This window comes from Aulonocara stuartgranti (genome assembly GCF_965226115.1).
Source record: "Aulonocara stuartgranti genome assembly, chromosome: 6".
Lineage (NCBI taxonomy): Eukaryota > Metazoa > Chordata > Actinopteri > Cichliformes > Cichlidae > Aulonocara > Aulonocara stuartgranti.
This window is the reverse complement of record NC_138944.1, coordinates 10,192,050-10,210,197: the sequence shown is the minus strand read 5'-3', so window position 1 is coordinate 10,210,197 and position 18,148 is coordinate 10,192,050. Positions and strand designations below refer to the sequence as shown.

Here is an 18,148-nt window from a genome sequence, read left to right as displayed (position 1 = left end):
AGACGATTTTACTTAAGTAAAAGTTATAATTCCATAAGTAATTGTACTAAAGTTTTCAAAACATGTCTAAAATATATAACGTACCCACTATTGCATTATCACATGATATGTGTGATATTATTGGATGATAAATATTAATTAATCAATATGTACACTTTCATGCTTCACATATTACTACTTAATTAAATGACTAATTTTAGCTTTATCTATAGTAATACACGGTAGTAAGATGGAACAGTGGTTAGCACTGTTGCCACAGGGGTCCTAGGTTCGAAAAAGAAACCCCCCCCACCCCTTCCCAAAAGAAAAAAAAAACAAACAAAACTCTAGCATCATAAGCCTAATATGCTGCAGGGCTGTCACATTGTAAGCCCTTGCAGAATCAGAGTAAGCAACTACATTTTAAGGAAGGAAAATGACTTTGGTATAATTCAGTTAATCGCAGGCCATGTACTTAACCATGTACTCGTAGTCATCACCACTTCCTTAATTTTGAAATACTTACCAAAACTGTGAAACAGTCCTTTGGAAAATGGGAAGTGCTCTAACAGCATGAAGTATCTTTATTATAACTTTCTTCTTTTTAACGAAGCAAAACATTTCATAATCAACTAAGCAAAGCTTTATTAAACAACCACATCAACCAGAGCAAACAAATATCAAGAAGACATTCACATTATGGACAGGTAGTTGAACGAAAGTGGACATTTAAGAAATTGCGTATGGGAGTAAAGTTCTTCATTTTGAACAGAACAGGGTGTATATTTAGAAAAATTTAAGTTCAGCAGAGAGAGCTGATTTCACTCTTGCTGCAGCCCCACTTGCAGCAAGCATTGGACAGTCCAACCACTACGTCCCGTCCTTTCCTGTCTGCGCTCCGTAGAGCCTCCAGGACCTCTTCTGTTATCGGTGAGCGAGCTGAGCGGCTGAGTCCTGCTGCTACAGAGGCTGGATTTTTCCATGGTTCGGATTCTGCAGGATCTTGCTCGCTCATAAGTTGAGGGATGGGATTTGCCTTCCATGGATCATAGGTCTTCTCTCCAATAAATGCTGACAAAAAGAATAAAAAGTAAATCTGTCAATATTGCAGTTTAATTCTTTGAAAACAAAGCACATTATAGAAAATCAGCACACAAAATCACACCGTCTTACCCGAGTCTTCTGCGCTTCTCCTCCAGCGAGAACCACCACAGGTAAAGATGACAGCTCGTATGAACTCTCTTCCACACAGTTTCACCCCATAAAAAGAGGGATGACCGTCATTGGGGCGCACCCTGTCTACCAGAGCCACCAACAAGCCCAGGGTCAAGAGCGCTGCCTTCCACATGATGCTGAACAAATACTGAAGGTATCTCGAAGGTATGTTTAAGTGTCTCTGTGGTTTGTGTTTCTTTTTGGATGTTCTTTCCACCTTTTATAGGGCCTAGCATCAGCGAGGAGGACCTGAACTCACCTCCAGTGTTCGTCATACCTCGAGATAAGGCTGGAGACCTTTACGGGCAACAATGCACTCAGAGGAAAAGAAAAGTTGTGATTAAAATGCTGAACGATACCAGAGGTGATGTCAACAGTGCCACTGGGAATCTCATCACCTGTGACCTTTAAGTGGCCTTTCTGTCCCTCACATCATTTTGATTGGGCTGTCTGACACCAGCACAGTATCACCATTAACTCTGCCTACCATGGGACTAAGATCACTATCTTTGCACCCCAAGGAAGGGTGCTGTTCACTGCTGACACACACACACACACACACACACACACACACACACACACTAAAGAGACATTTCAGTGGACCCCACAGTGACTAATCAGTTGTGAACGTCCCATTATCATCATCGAATACTAATTATTTATAAGAGAGACACACAGGGACAGAGATAACCACCGCTTTCTGTGAATAAGAATGAATTTACATCCCATCATTTCCAATCTGTGTGACATTTTGGGCAATCAAAAAAAGTAACATTACAAGCGTTCATTTGACGTTAGAATCTAGCGAACGTGATAGACAGGTGTAACCAGCCAATCAACGGTCGAGTTTTCCAACCGATGCTTCGACCACCTCCTTACAGAGCCAACCAACATTTAGCAGAGGGAGGGGTAACGACAAGAGGGTAGCAACAGTTGCCCCGGTGAAGGCTCGGCGCCATAGTCACGGTAGTCCTGGCGACAAGAACTAAGCAACGGGAGTCAACAACAACAACCTAAATCTAAGAGGAAAAAACTTTAACGCCTAAAAAGGACAAAACCGGAACAAACAGGTGAAAAGTAAACTATCTCTGAATTTCCATTTAATTTTAGGTGAACTGTGTGTGTGCGTGTGTTTGTGCAGTCGCGAACACTCGCGCAAAATCGCTCGAGCGTTTAGGTGTTGAAAGTGGTTGCTAGCTTCCTTCCAAACGTAGACCGTTGTTATGGCGATGTCAGATCTTTGATAAGAGCACAAGATGGCGGGTGTGTTGTGGCGCCTGTCGTACTTTTTTCTGCTATTTTGTCATAATGTTCAGGTTGTTTGTCACAGTTTCGATTACCGAGAAACTCACGAGGCGAGATTTGTAACGTGGTCGTAGATTTATTCGCTATCGACGTGACTAGCTAGCAGTTGGGTAGCTTGCGTTAACGTCATAACTCAACGTGAGCGATCTCCTAGCTGGAGAGGGGGGAGCTATCACTTTCTCAACTCACATTTCAAACAAAAGCTGACTAAAGAGATTAAATACCGAAACGCACACCAAACTACACACGCACCACTGGGTTTTTAATGAGTTTTAAACGCACACAAGATGATTGCACTATGTTTCATAATCATTTAGTGACTTTGAAAAAGTTTCTTGCGCTGACATTGAATCCAGTGGAAGTGACTGTCGTGAGGTCGGTGTGCCTCATGCTTGTGTTGTGTGGCATGTTGGTTCACGCAGGATTGGCTTCTCGCGCAGTAGGATGGCCTCTAGTATTTTTTTTCTTCAGGTTATGCAATCACGGGACTATCCACAATCCGTAAATTTAATTGCTTTTTTGCTCAGCGGTTTTGATTGTTTTATTTGAGATGAAATGTCATGGCCATGGTCAGTCAGAAACATTTTGAAAATTTGATTAATTGCGTTATCTGTTATGCTGTAAGATTATACTGGTTCTTTCCGTTTTGACAAAACAGGAAAGGCTTTAGACTACTGCTTAGTCTCAGACAAAAGCCCTACTTCCTCATAAGGTTTATGTTACAGGCACACAAGGACAAACACACACACACACACAAGCGCTCACTCACTCTGAGTGGTCAAAGCACGGTGAGATAATAGGACAACAAAGTGTATTTCTGTGTATGTTCATAGCACCTTCATTAATGACTGTTATTTTTTCTGTATCCATAAAACCAGTGCCTCAAAGCATTGGTTGCCATGGCAACTTCTGGATACTCCGAAGACCTTCAGCCTCAGCAGGCCAACACAGTAACCATAGCAACACCTGCTTCCACCACACCCTCATCCGCAAAGACTGCACACTTCCTGTCCGAGATCCCACCAGCCTCTGGAACCATTTCGTCAGCTAACCAGTCAACTGCTGCTTCTAAAACTGGACAGGATGCACTTTGTTCTCAGGCTCCGCCCACCCAAGCCCAGAGCCAGAAGGCTGTGGTTCTGACTACTCCCACACAGCACTACGTGAACCCTAATCTTCAGCCTTCTCCAGTCCAGGAGAGTAATGGTCAAAGCAGCTCACCTCAGTACATCATAGTAACAATTCCAGGTGAGAGACTACCTTAGGAGTGACTGATACACACATACACATACACACACCAGGATTCAACATTACCAATGAACTCGTAGCCCAGGCATGTTGACTGGTCAGCTGCCAATGTTTGGATAACTGGCTGGAATGAAGCTTCACTAATGAGTATTTTTTTCTCACAGTCAGTATCTTTATGTTAAAATGCCAACAAAAGTCTTGTTGAAAATGAAGATAAAATTGTTTAAATGCAAAGGAAAGTGATCTGTTGCTCTACTTCCATCCACCGGCAGTTAGTTTTACACAGTCAAACCACTGCTGAATTAAGAAGTGAAGAAATGAAAAGAAAATGAAAACTGTCTGTGTGCAGACACTGTTTACTATATAGTTGTGAAATGTATAAATTTCACAGATTTCTTGTAAACTTTGTTGAAGGCTGACAGCAGTGTTCCATCCCTCTCTGGCAATGATTAGCGCAGCATGCAGGGTTGAGTGTTATTTAGATTAAACTAGTAGAATTTTTTTTTTCGCCACGTGTCTGTTGGATAAAGTCTCTAGACAGCTGTGTTACATAGTTTGTCTACCAGAAACTGGATTAATATGCTTATGTGGAAGCAAATGGGTGATAAATTTCTTGCAGCAGCCCCTCTTGTACCTACTGGCATCTCTACTTCAGACTCTGGGTGCAGCTGTTTTTTTGTTTTGTAGAAATGTGTGGAGCCAATTCTAGATTGAGCACTAGGCTGTATGATCAGAGGAGAGGTATTTATCCCATAAATCTGTCCCTAATGTTTCAGATGAATACTGGCTTGGATTCAAGCTTTTTGATTTCGACAAGACAATTAGACCCTCAAAACACATTTTATTAACAGAAAAAAACTACTCCTTGAAAAAACACTGAGAATCACTAGATTTTGTATCACACACTTAATGTTTTTTTACAACTACAGTGACTCTTTGCTTGTCTTTAAATGCGCTCTCCCAGATGCTGTTTGTGGAGGAAGACTCATCGCTTTGTCACTCTGTGAATGAACTGTGTTGTTGTACTTGAAAGAAAGAGGGAATTTCCTCCACAGAAATGAATAGCTGGGTGAGGCATGTAAAACACAAGGCCTTGTTCACCTTTTTTTGCATTTCAAATCAATGTTTTAAGCTCATTACATTCGCAAACCTCATGCTCGTGATCTGGTATTTATGCAGTGCTTTCCTAGTCCCACTGTCTCCTCAAAGACTCGTTACACTTTAAGCCAGATTGAGTCATTCACACGCATTCATACAGCACTATATTCTATGCACTTTGAGCTCTTTACCTAACACACACTCACAGACTACTAATGGATGCATCTTTGGGATTTTACTATCTTGGCCAAGGACACTTTGATATGTGAAGTTGAGGAGCCGGGGATCAAACCACTAACCTCCCGGGCTAGAACCGCCCAGATATGTGGCAAACTTTGGCTTGCTCGTGGGTATTTGAATAACAGAACTTCTATGAAGGGATGTCAGTGCATGTGTGTTGTACAAACACTAAAAACATAATGCTTGGATATCCAAGCATTATGTTTTTACACAGAAAATGAGATTTCAATCTCAATTAGAATACCTAGAGCATAATATCAGAAGTAATAATAATTATTCTATTAATAATAATAAATAATAATTTTGCATTGATGTTTCCTGATCACCCATCAGTCTTATTACAGAAGATTTCTGTCATCTCTTGCTATCTCTTTAAGAAAGAAGAAGTCAGACCGATATCTAATACCTTTTTTCCAACGAAGCAGCACTGGTGCCTACTGTAGAACCGGTTCCACACATTTCCCCTGTGGGGAAAAAAAATAAAATAAAAAGGCGTTAGTGCCAAAAAGCTAGTACTGGCAAGACATTACATAATTCCTGTTCCCAAAAGTTGAATCCACTGGCTACTGGAGGGACTACCATAAGAACTTTACTGATGATTCACAGATGCAGTCTACAGATTGTGTCGGCAATGGAAGCTTTCGCCAGTGACACTAAGTAACATTCAGTCTTCAAAAATGTCCAAATGTGGGATGGTTCTCAAAAAGGCACCAAGGTAAACCTATCTCAGCACAGGCAGTCTGTTGGTGGAAAGTCCCACCAAAAAGAAAGAAAACCCACTGATGTAGAATGAACCTGTGCGGTGTGATGGTGATGCGTTATGATGACAATCTATGTGCACTGGATTGTTTGCCTTAATAGTCGGAAACTAGGGACTATGGGTAGCCAATGAATGAAACTTCACTGAACCTCTTTTCTGCTGCTTTTACTGTTATACATAGATCTTCGTATGGGGATTTTAAGAATATTTATTCTACATCAACATGTCTTTAAATTTCTGCCTAGCAGTTGTTGAATTTCTTTTGGAGAAAAGAAAAAAAACAAAACCAGAAATTTTTGGGTTGGGATGCCACAAAAGTTGCAAATCATAGTAGCAAATGTACAAAATTAGACATTACCGTAGAAATGAAGGTAGTTGACGTAAGATGGATTAATAACACTTTTGAGCTTAGTACTTCTTATCTAGGAAAAGTTCAATCAGCCATGGCTTATTTTAAAATGTATTCTATTAAATAAATACAAAAGCTTAGTCAAAAAAACCTAATCAGTATTTTAAAAAGTTATGCTAACTAGAGGAAATGAAAAGAGACCCCAGTGTCAGTGCCCATCTGTATGTTTATTTTAGGGCCTTCTATTTGTAGATCTTTTTTCCTGCCAGTATCGAGTGACGCTGTGCCCTCTCACCCAGAGTGAGAGCCTCACAGGCCTGTTGCCTGGGGCTTGTCTCTGCCTCATAAAGTAGGAATACAAAGTACACAATGTAACAGTATCTAGAACATGGACTACAGTAAAAAGAACAGACTTTGTGCATGTTTGTTTTCTGTATTTCAATTTTTTGATAGCTTGTTGGAAATATAGTTTAAGATTTCTATAACATGAATAATATTATGCAGTTAGGGGCATAAGTATTTAGTGACTGACACATTTTTTGTAATTTAACAAAAAAACAAAACAAAAATCGTATTAACTCTTTGAGAATTATAGCCATTTTTTCACACAGCCCCACATCTTCAGAGGCGTAAAAGTAATTGGACAAACTAAGACAGTTTTAAAAATAAGGAGTGTTTTCTAATACTTGGATGAGATCCTATCCTGCCAATGGCCGCCTGAAGTCTGGAACTGCAGCTGCCTTCAGCTGTTCGTGGATCTCCCTGCATTCATTATTTAATAACAGAAAGGTTGCTCTGTTTGGGTCGAGGTCAGGTGACTTGATCATTGAAGAATAACCCATTTCTTTTCCTTGAGAAATTCATACTGCTTTTGCAGTATGCTTTGGGTCATAATCCACAGCACTATGGTCATTTGCACTGCGAAACCCCGTCTGATTAGTTTTGCAACATTTGGCTGAATCTGAGCAGAGACTATAGCCCCGTATGCATCGTTATTTATCCTGATACTTTTCTCAGCAGTCACGTCATCACTAAACACTAATGACTGGGTTCCACTGTTTGATATAGATCCCCATTCCATAACATTATCTTCACCATATTTAACATATAATGTCGTAAGCTGCCGAACATGAGCTATTTCTCCATTCCTCCAGACTTTTTTCTTCACATCATTCTGGCACACATTAATCTTGGTCTCATCTGTCCAAAGAACTGTGTAGGCGCTTGCTTTCTGTCAAAGTTTAATGTGGACGTCTTGTTCTTGAATGTATTTTGTGGTGTGCACTTTGTTGTAAGCTCTCTTAAATGTAGACGTTTACTCTTTGAGAGTGCTCTTGAGTTAGATATTTTGAAGCTGGAACCAAGGAATGAATTCTGTGATCATCCACTGTAGTGGTCTTTCAGGTCTTTTGTTGCTGCTGACCTGGCAAAATCAGCCCTCCTTTCTAAGAAAGCACCAGATTGTTAATTTGATGACTCCTAACGTTTTTGCTGTCTCTCAGATAGGTTTATTGATAGGTTTATTGTGGTTTTTCAGGTTAAGGATGGCTTCCCATGCTTAGATTGACAAGTAGACCTCATGTTGAATGTTCCAGTAAACAGTTGCCTAAGCAGTATCAGCACAGTTAATGAATTTGTCATGCAATAACAAGGAACTGTCTTCACCTTTCCATTAAATTGCTTCCAAGTTGTCCAATTACTTTTCTTTTTTAGGTGTTGAAAATGATTTATACAGTCATGGCTGTACGGTTAATACAGTACTTTAAAAAAAAAAAAAATCAACTGAAAATCTGCACCTCAGTCATAGCTTGATTTTTTGATTTCATATCCATTGGGGTGGTGTACAGAGGCAAATTTACAAAACTTTTGGCATTGTCCAAATAATTATGAGTCATAATATATGACTAGATGTTGTTTTGCACTGTAAGGTTTAGATGGTGTTTCTTAAATGTTGCTTCAGTCTGGTCTAGAACATAACATTTACATTTTCATTATTCAATAGTTAACAATATAGCTGTAAAACGAGAAAAAAATATTTATGGTCCTTGTAACCTTCAGGTTGTATAGGCTTGGATTATTGGTAGGTGATTGAAAAAATAAAAGCAAAGTTCTCTAACAAATAACTGACTTATCAACTGTACTAATTATACCAATTGATGAAAACAATAGAATTCTAAAGTGGTGTGTTTGGGCTGGGGTTACAAACAAGCCCTAAACCAGGTTAAACAACGCAAGCCATCCTTTTTACACAGGATTGACAAATCTTGTATAAATGTATCCACCAAACCACAGACAGACTGGATTTATACTGTTGCACCAAACACAGGTGACTAGTTAGCTGTCAGACTGATGTTGTTGCCTGAATAAAAAACGTTTTCTTGTAAAATGGGAGGTGAAATTGTGATCAGAGTTATCATTTTCAAGCACCTAGGCCAGAGCGTTTAGCTATAATAATGTAAAATTCAACTGAGTGGTACATTGGGCATTAGTCAGCTATGACTTGACCAAAGTGTAGTTACTGGTAGTCTATTTCCACAGTGTTCAACCTTGGTTGGAGTAAGAGCATCACAACAGGAGTAACAGTAAAGGTGGTTAAAGTAAAACGTTTTCTCACCCGAAAAATAAAAACAAGTGAATATTGCCCTCTCCTCCACCCAACCTCCGTTCTCTATTTTCTCCCGCTGTTGTCAACCCACACGTATCTCTCTTTTTTTCCCCTCTCATCTGATCTCCATGTTTACAAGATGGAGGGATTTCTCTCTCCATCTGGGGAGATTAGCTGTCCAAGGCTGTCCCTTCTGCATACAAGATATAAGGATGAAATGAGAATTGGACAGACACACTTCTCCTCCTCCTCACTGTCCATCTTTCCTCAGTAGAGCAAAAAAAGAAACTTGATTGCGAGATGTTCTGTGGTGGCTGTTATTACGATTTGGAACCAGTCTGTCGTGAGTGCTTCGCTTGAAGCGATGGTGGATGGGTTTTCAGTTAAATGTGCCTGATCGTCAAATGAAACCTTTCTCCTTTACCTTTTGTGTTTCATCCACAGATGACTCTGTGCCCTCCAGTGACAGTTTGTCAGACTCCAGCCCGCCCGCCCCTGGTGTACCTACTCAGGTGGTCCAATCAGTGCAGACCACCCCACAGGTAAGATGCACACATATATTCATTATGATGGGAATCCCCCTGTATGTTGGAGACAATGTGGACACCAACGAGCACACCACACATACTGTGGGACTGCTCTTTGATCAGGACTTACTGGAATGACATTCACGAAACACTACAAGAAATTTTCAACTTTCAATCTGACGCTCTGGCTTTATACATCAACAGAGGTCAGTGTTGCAAGCCGTGTCTCAGGCAGCCAAGAGGAATCAGACAGGCCACGTCAACAATCTACAGTCTGTGCATATAACCCCAGAGGTAAGGAAGATAATTCCTCTCATCACTTCATCAGCATGTCAGTCATGCCACACCACGTACATTGATCTGCAACAGCACACCGCTGCCAGTTTTGTTTCATTAGTTGTAATCCTTAATAGCCTGCTATCATACAATTAAGTTAACAAATTGGGTTTAATTAATGTGTAATCAACATGTTGAGTGCACAGTATGATATTACTGAAGACCGGGAGAACCTCGTGGGCAGTCAAAGAGACAGTTACTTTTCAGGACTCGATGAAAGCAAATCAAATATTGAACTTGGTGAACGAATGCGTGCTCTGCTTGTCTTCTTTATAATGCCTGATGAAGATTAAGACATTGCTTTTGTATAAATGTTTTAAGGAATATTTTTGCAACCAATTTGAAATTGCCAGAAAGATAACTTCATGCCAAGTGGATGTGTAGAAAGAGAACAGTTTTGCAGCTTTTTACCTAGTAGTCACACCAGCATAGCATGTATTAAGCTTGCATTTCATTGAGTTGAAATGTACTATAACAAGTGCATCTTGTATAGTAACTCCTTAGAATTTAAAAAAAAAAAATAGAATATAGCTTTTCAGTCACAAATGTGAAATCAAAAGGTTTAGCAGTCTTGTTCACACTGTGCCCACACATATTTTATGTTCCGGTTAAAGAGTCGATTTGTCTTTCCGTCATTACAATATTTACTATCTGCTTTAATAAGTAAAATACGAATAATTATCGAGAGCATAACTGATGCACGCTAAGTTTCACTGCACCCTTCACTTCAATTACACTTTAATTACATTAGTTATCTTTAGTTATAGAGTGCTTTTCACAGTTGTTCATGCAACACCATCATAAGGAGCAGATTTTAATAAAGTGGGACATTCAAAACATATCTGCATGTTGCTGAGTTATGTCATTAGGTGGAAAATGCAACTGTTAGTCATGTTGAGCACAGTCTGTTAGTGTGACACTTTAAATTGTGAGATGTGGGGTGCCATCTCCTTTCCTTTAGGAGGATGGTCCAATATATTCTATGCTAAAGGAGGACTTCATTCAGTTCTTGCAACCCTTTAATTGTGTTAATCTCCTTTTTGCTAATTTTTCAGGTAGAGCATGTGTACTCTGGCCAGATCCAATATGTGGATGGAGCAGGAGATGCAACTTTCACCACACCCACCATGTAAGTAGTAAAGCACCTGATCTGTCTGTCTGTTTGCTCTATGCTCACACGTTCAGTTACACACACTCTGAAACTTTGCTCGTCACAGAGCCATTGATATATTTCATTGTCTGTGTCTTTTCTTGTCCAGTCGACCGAACAATTACCCCTTCTCCGAGTCGCCCCTGTATTCCCAGACACCTCCTACGTCCGCCTCCACCTTTTATGAGGCCACGCCCAGCTCTGAGTCAGACATCACTGGATCTGTGACTTCACAGCCAGTTTCTGTGGCAACAGCAGGAGCCAGCAGCACAGCAGCTGCTGCAGGTGGAGGTGGTTACGTTATTCAAGGAGGTTATGTCTTAGGAGCAGGAGGAACTCCAACAGCAGGTGGAGGAGGAGGAGGACAGAGTTACTCCAGCCCCAACTCTCGTGCCCCACCTGCTACCGTGAGTCGAAAAGTTGAAAGTGAAGCACATCTATGATCCGTGACAGCCTACCACCCAAAGGTTCAAATACTGTGACGTCCTTTTTCCCCAGGTGCAGTGGCTCTGTGATAATTACGAGGGGGCTGAGGGGGTGAGTTTACCTCGCTGCACCCTCTACTACCACTACCTGCTTCACTGCCAGGAACAGAAACTAGAACCTGTTAATGCTGCATCTTTTGGAAAACTCATCAGGTCTGTCTTCATGGGGCTGCGTACACGGAGATTAGGAACCAGGTACAGAAAAACACGCATACAGACACACATACACGAACTGTGCAAGACCAGTCTCTCAAGGGTTTATCATAACTTTTTCCTGTGTATGTTTCAGAGGGAACTCTAAGTACCACTACTATGGTCTGAGGATCAAATCCGGGTCACCTCTGCTCAGACTGATGGATGAACAACAGCACATGGCGATGAGGCAGCAGCCTTTCTCACAGAAAAACAGGTAGCCACCCATGCACTCTAAAACTTGTCCTTGAGCCATTACAGGTACTGAGCTTCTAAATATAGTATGAAATACTAGTAGAGTACATCATTGCTGAAAAATATTCCTCCTGTGGTTTATGATTTCATTCTATGCATGGATGACATTTCGTTCTTATCCACAACTGGTCCTCCTGTCGGGTTTTACGTTATTTTGTCAAAACTGAACACCTTGTGTGAAAAGATCCACTCAAACAAAAATATGTAAAAATAGAACAATGCACACATATATTCATATATTCATTAACTCTGGCTCTGTTTCTGTGTGAATGATGTGACAAATAGGGTAAAGCCAGTTCAGAAGTCACAGGGGATCACCAACGGCACAGTAGGCGGGATAGGTCAACAGCAGGGCTCGACACTTTGTGACATTTCGGCCCAGGTGCAACAGTACCAGCAGTTCCTAGGTGAGGAACACCTGCACATTGTTCATCATTGTTTCTTTTTTAGTATATTGAATAAGCAGTTTAAAAAATGGATGGATATGATTTTATTTCAAATGATACTGAATCAACTCTCCGTGGTTCCTGTTTCCTGTGCATTATCATGTGCAGAGGCATCAAAGCAATTGCCAGACTTTGTGGAAATTGATCTTCAAGATCGAACCCTGCCCGATGGGATCCTTTTAGAGCACCTCAAGGCCTTTCAGACTCTGTACAGAGAACACTGTGAGGTATGCAGCTTAGACAAAAGAAATGACATGGAGACTGAATATAATAGACATGCTTTCCATGTGTGTGTACTTATTTCTCTTGCCATTATTTACTTATTTCTCTTGCCATTTCATTTTGTCATTGAAAAAAGCAAGGTTCTTGTAGTTGTTGTAAAGCACAGTAACATCAGCTTCCGAAGAAATGCAAACAGAAACACTGAAGTGAAGTTGTGCTCATTCACAAAGTAGTTTTGGATGATTCACACAGTTCAAAATAATCTTTATTTTATGTTGGACATTGATGCAACCCCTAAGTTTATCCAGCCCAGTTTCTTCTAATTTTCTATCCTGTGTAAATTAGCATCGGGTTTCACTCGCTGAGCCTATTACTTGAAATTTTTAACATAAATACAAGCATCCAGCTGTGCAGTGTTATACATACAGGTCCCATGAACACCTCTGTGATGCTAAGTGTGATCCTCGCAGGCTATTCTGGATGTGATGGTCAACCTTCAGTTCACTCTTGTTGAGACCTTGTGGAAATCATTCTGGAGGTTTAGCCAGAGCAATGATGCAGAATCGCTCAACCTGTAAGTATTGCAAACACACTCAAATGTGTGCACCCAAGCATCCCCTGCTGAAACTGAAGCTGATCAGCTGTTTCACATGCCCACCCAGACACAACGAGTCTGAGAAGCGACTGCCCAAATCGTGCCTGGTGGTGCTGTGTAAGTTTGAGCCAGTGCTACGCTGGACGAGAGAGTGCGACAACCTGCTGTACCAGACTCTGGTGGAGATCCTCATCCCTGATGTACTGAGACCCATTCCAAGTAAGTTAATAATGTCATGTAGAAACGTTTTAATTTTCTGCGAAACCCACCTGAATACGTTTCAGTGCTGTTTTAGTGATGTATACTGTATGTAAGAATTATACACTGCGGCTCATTTAAAATGGAGAGAAGTGTTCCTGTGTTTTTGTATATCCCTGTAAATTGCATCTTTCCTCTGCATCACCGCCATCAGGTGCCTTAACTCAGGCCATCCGCAACTTTGCCAAAAGTCTGGAAAACTGGTTGACAGGTGCCATGATGAACATCCCAGAGGAGATGGTTCGCATAAAGGTATTTTTATTTTTTTTTACACTGAGCTCTGTATCCGTGTTTTAATTTAGAGCTTTTTCTTTAATACACGGGTGCATCCCTTAGCACTTAGCTCACCTTACATCACCAAATGTAAGCTGATAAGTGGGATTTGTGATGTATTTTCTGACTTGGTGGTTTTTAGTGCTGCCATATTGTGATGGAAAAATGTGACTTGTCCTCTTTATGGCTCTTTTTGACAATGGTACTTTATTTCTCCTCGCTTTTACTTTCAGGTGGTGTGCATTGGCTCTTTCTCCCAGACGCTGCGTCGTTACACCAGTCTGAACCACCTGGCTCAGGCTGCCCGGGCCGTCCTCCAGAACTCAGCTCAGATCAACCAGATGCTCTCTGACCTCAATCGGGTTGATTTCAATAACGTACAGGTCTGCCAGTACTGCCGTCTGTGTCTCCTGCGCTTACCTGCTGCTGTACATCAGTGTTTTTTAAAATAAAACAGCAGATTGCTCACTGTGCTTGCCTGCGTCCCCCTCAGGAACAGGCATCCTGGGTTTGTCAGTGTGAAGACAGTTTGATCCAGAGGCTGGAGCAAGACTTTAAAGCGACTCTGCAGCAGCAGAACTCTCTGGAACAGTGGGCTACCTGGCTAGATAGTGTTGTGTCCCAGGTCCTAAAGCCCTATGAGCACAACCCTATGGCCCTGCCAAAGGCTGCAAAGGTTTTCCTGCTCAACTGGTCTTTCTACAGGTGAGGGGAAATGGGGGAAAATGGGCTTTGTAAAGATGCAGTTTTATGTTAAAGAAACATTTTCTGAATCTTTTCTTTTCTTCACCAGTTCTATGGTAATCCGGGACTTGACTCTGCGCAGTGCTGCAAGTTTTGGGTCCTTTCATCTGATCCGCTTGCTGTATGATGAGTACATGTACTACCTAATCGAGCACAGAGTGGCTCAGGCTAGAGGAGAAACTCCCATAGCAGTCATGGCAGAAGTATGTACCTGAACACACACTCATACTTGTATTCCACTTTTGAATTAAGTTTATAAATATGTCTATAAATGAGAACCTTCACAAACATTTATAAATGTGCTTTCTTTGCCATGGACACAGTTTGCCAGTACTGTCAAGAGCCGGACCTCTCAAGATATTGAAAAAGGTAAATGAGGATGGTTTTCCTTAAATACTCTTTTATTAGGATTCCTCATAAGCACCAGCCTCAGCCTTAGCCGTTTTGCTACTTTGTAACCACAGTAGTTGCCCCCTGCTGGCCATTACAAAGAATGCTGAATTAATGCACTTCTGCATTGACTTCACTTTTCAGACACTCGTCCATCTTTTATGAAACTCTTTGCGTTACAGATTTAGAGTTCACACCTTTTTCTTTTTTTAAATGCAAACAATAACAAGGTCCCCACTGAGGAGAAGTTTTTATTACAATATGATGACATCAGTGGTTTTTAGAGGTCATTTATGGTGATATCAGTATTGTTAATATGGAAATGGAGCAAAGTATATTTTGCATCATTGTGAAGTCATGAAATCATGTTTTAAGTTAAAGCAACGAAAGTGCTGAACTTTTGCCTTATTTGTGTTACCCTGACCTTTGACCTTACATACTAAAATGGTATACTTTAGTATGTAATGTTTAGTATATTGTTGTGAAGTTTGAAGATCATCCATAAGAAACTGTGGGTAATATAAAGGGGTTTTTTTGTTTTGTTTTTTCTACAGATTTTTAAATTTGGTGGTTTGATCCAATTTTAATCAAAATATAATCAGCTTGAGGCGCTATTACATAGAGATGGTGGGGAGGAAGAACTCATGTTTAGGGGGAGAAAAGAAAAAGATGGTGAGACAAAGAGAAGACAAATGAAATATGTATGCATTAGAGATTCAAACAAAAAACAAAACAAAAGTGCACAGTAGCTGCTGCAACAGGCCAACACTCAGCATGGCACCGTGGTATTTACTTATTGTCTTTCATGTCTCAGAAGAAGAGGAGGAGGATGACGATGAATATAGTGAGGAGGACACTGGAGATTTGGTGCTGCAGTCCAGCTCTCTGAGCGCGGTTGATGATGAGAAGGAGGTGATGGAGCCGCCAGTCAAACAGCCCAGGACAAACTTAAGCCTGCACACGCTCAATGAGACCGACAGCACACCACCTTAGCTAATCACCTGTACGGTTAGCACAATGCTTGACACATGCCTTTGCTTTAAGTTTCAAATCATGTCATCTCGTTCTGTCGCACCATGTGAGCTTCTGGTTTGCATGTTTGGTCGTCTGTGGTGAGAAAGTGGGAGGGCCTTTTGCCAAATTTTCTCTGCTGTACTGTTTGTGCTGCAGCCTTTATGTTTACCTTCACTTTATCATTTCACAGTCCCCCCCTCGTTCCCTGTGCCTTCCCTGCCTTTTCAGTGGCTGCTCCTGCCCAGCCTGAATTATATATACGCATATTCTTGATTCCCTCCCATCCCGCCTTAACCACTGACCTGATTGCTGTGGAGAGATTCATTGTCCTCTAAACTCAAATATCACTTTAATTACCTTTAACACAATGACTATGCAGGGGAGCTGGACTTGAATGAATGATATTGTCTGAAAAATATATTTGTTTAAGAGTAGCATCTAGAATGATACTGCATCATGAATTTTTGTTGGCACATGGACGTTGAGTGAAAGGTATTTGGCTTTATAAATGTGACTCCTTATTCATTTGGCCAACTAACTGATACGCTGTGCCTTTTGAGAGATTTCTAGGCTTAACAAAAAAAGGTTGTGCTCTATATATTCTGTATCGGTGGTTCAATAAATGAAGGTCCTGTGAAGTAGTCGTGGTGTTGTCATGAACTTTTTGTAGCTGTTAAAAGAAAAAAAAAATTGATCGTCTAGTTTTGTGATGATTCTGCCTGGTTTGTTTTTCTTCATCCATCCTTTCTTTCATCATCAACATCTTTCTTTCACACATAAACATCCAGATGACTCGAGTGCAACCCCCCCCCAGCTTTTCCCACCTGATCAGCTCCACATATTTTGCAATCTTTGTACCAGCTAGATGTACCAGCTATCTCAAAGTTTTTGTAGTGTAAGAGTAGATGTTTATTTTCAGAAAGTGTGTATGCTGGACGTTTGTAGATAACTTATATTATTTACCTTTTTGTGAACGCCGTAATATATCCAAAATATTCGTATGTTGTTTAACCATTATTGCCTTAATAAGTATGTCGTGGTATGTCCACCAGCCAGAGTCTTGAGCTATATTTTTATTGTGATGATGGACCAAGCATGTGAGTATGGTGACTTAAGATTAACCCCCTCAAAGAGCACACGCTCAACCAGCAGCAATGTGTGACTGTGGGACTGAGGGGAAAAGAAATAAAAATATTATAATGGTAGTGGGATGTCCCTCAGGACCACCTGATTACAAAGATGTCACCAAAGAACATAACAAAGGAGAAAAAAAAAAGTATGTTTACATTTATATATAAATATATATGTGAGAGCAGGCTACAAAAATCTGACTCGAATTAAAATTAACCGCCAACTGCGATGTCATACAAACTGTGCCGTGGATTCTGTCCCTTGCTTGTGCTGCAGAACCATTTCTGAACGAGGTTCTTGCTGTTATTCTGAAGACCTTTGTACTTAAACCTGTGATCAATGTTTGTAGCTTTATTCTCACTGTTATAACTAAAGAGATGTGATTGCTATCAAAACTTGTGCCAGACTGTTTTTCCTTCATTCCCTGTGTTGTTCTTGGAATTTTTCTTAACCACATTTTCCAACTGGAGGTTGGTTTGGGGATGGGCAGTTTGGTTTGGGAGTCCTCAAAATGAAACAAAGGCTGTAATGGAATTGTCCCAAAAAATGACCACCTTTGTTTTCATAATATTTTTTTCTTAGGTTTAAATAAGTCAAACGGAGACTCAGGAAAAAGAGAACCTGAGGGCTCAGAGAAGACCTGCTCTAGATGTTGTGGGGCTGTTGCCACTGATGCCCCTCGCAACATCGGCTGTCAGGGGCAGTTCCTCTGGATTGGCAAACTAAGGCAGCAGACCTTTGATCATGTAGCCATTTCAGGGGGATCATGATCCTCAACCTGCCTGGGAAAGTTTATGCCACGGAGGATGGGAGTTCATCCATTAGTTAAACCTCAGATTCAGGTTTGGTTTGGTGGGAGTTTGCAGAACTGATCGTGTCCCTCATTCATTCTTTGGTTCTTATACAAATTAATGCTCAGGTTGTACAAGTCAGACCTGATGGATGGCCCGGGGGTCTACTTCAGCTAAAAGACAGAAGATCAGGGACCATTTAATGAACAGTAAAAGGTAAACCTAAATTTAAGTTTCTCTGTACTTAAATTATAAATTATTTGGGACATTGTAGTATTAAAATTGATTAGTCTACAAAATTGTTCTATTAATACATTCAACTAGTGAAATTTAAAAAAAAAGGTATAAATGTCAAATTATACAGATGTTTTATGGCTGTAGAAGGAGACGAACAAAATCTGATAAAAAGTCCAAAAGGTCTTTAGGCTTCAGACGACCAAACTGAAAATGTAACAAAGAATAAAAATTCTGACGGTTAGGAGCTCATGGAACCTTTTTAGCCTCACTGCAAATACCCAGTACTACACTAACAGACCCAAA

General features: G+C 40.6%; 2 protein-coding genes across 4 annotated transcripts; one reads left to right on the top strand and one right to left on the bottom strand.

The window, feature by feature from the left end:
- Positions 1 to 781: 781 nt before the first annotated feature.
- rln3b (relaxin 3b) lies at positions 782 to 1,327 on the bottom strand (the record flags this gene model as incomplete). The annotated part of the gene is made up of 2 exons (XM_082536105.1): positions 782 to 1,050; positions 1,153 to 1,327. The coding sequence occupies 2 exons, from the start codon at positions 1,325 to 1,327 to the stop codon at positions 782 to 784; spliced, it is 444 nt and encodes a 147-aa protein (XP_082392231.1).
- Positions 1,253 to 17,212, top strand: rfx1b (regulatory factor X, 1b (influences HLA class II expression)). Of its 3 annotated transcripts, none has more exons than XM_082536103.1 (18): positions 1,253 to 1,359; positions 3,378 to 3,747; positions 9,244 to 9,341; positions 9,531 to 9,620; positions 10,718 to 10,791; positions 10,922 to 11,219; positions 11,311 to 11,492; positions 11,587 to 11,706; positions 12,030 to 12,151; positions 12,299 to 12,417; positions 12,883 to 12,986; positions 13,075 to 13,226; positions 13,420 to 13,517; positions 13,772 to 13,921; positions 14,032 to 14,243; positions 14,332 to 14,485; positions 14,606 to 14,651; positions 15,487 to 17,212. In XM_082536103.1, exons 2-18 carry the CDS (start codon positions 3,399 to 3,401, stop codon positions 15,663 to 15,665), a joined length of 2,547 nt encoding a protein of 848 aa, XP_082392229.1. In that variant the 5' UTR covers positions 1,253 to 1,359; positions 3,378 to 3,398; the 3' UTR covers positions 15,666 to 17,212. The 3 variants fall into 3 exon arrangements, with proteins under 3 accessions (XP_082392229.1, XP_082392230.1, XP_082392228.1); XM_082536104.1 differs by lacking the exon at positions 1,253 to 1,359 and adding an exon at positions 2,085 to 2,264 and having other exon boundaries at positions 15,490 to 17,212; XM_082536102.1 differs by lacking the exon at positions 1,253 to 1,359 and adding an exon at positions 2,085 to 2,264.
- Positions 17,213 to 18,148: the final 936 nt, after the last annotated feature.

Excerpts from the sequence above, each read along its gene's own strand:
- rfx1b (XM_082536103.1), top strand. The coding sequence starts at position 3,399 with ATGGCAACTTCTGGATACTCCGAAGACCTTCAGCCTCAGCAGGCCAAC. Across the intron at positions 11,493-11,586 it reads ACACGGAGATTAGGAACCAG|AGGGAACTCTAAGTACCACT; the intron begins GTACAGAAAAAC and ends TGTATGTTTCAG. Across the intron at positions 14,652-15,486 it reads CTCTCAAGATATTGAAAAAG|AAGAAGAGGAGGAGGATGAC; the intron begins GTAAATGAGGAT and ends TTCATGTCTCAG.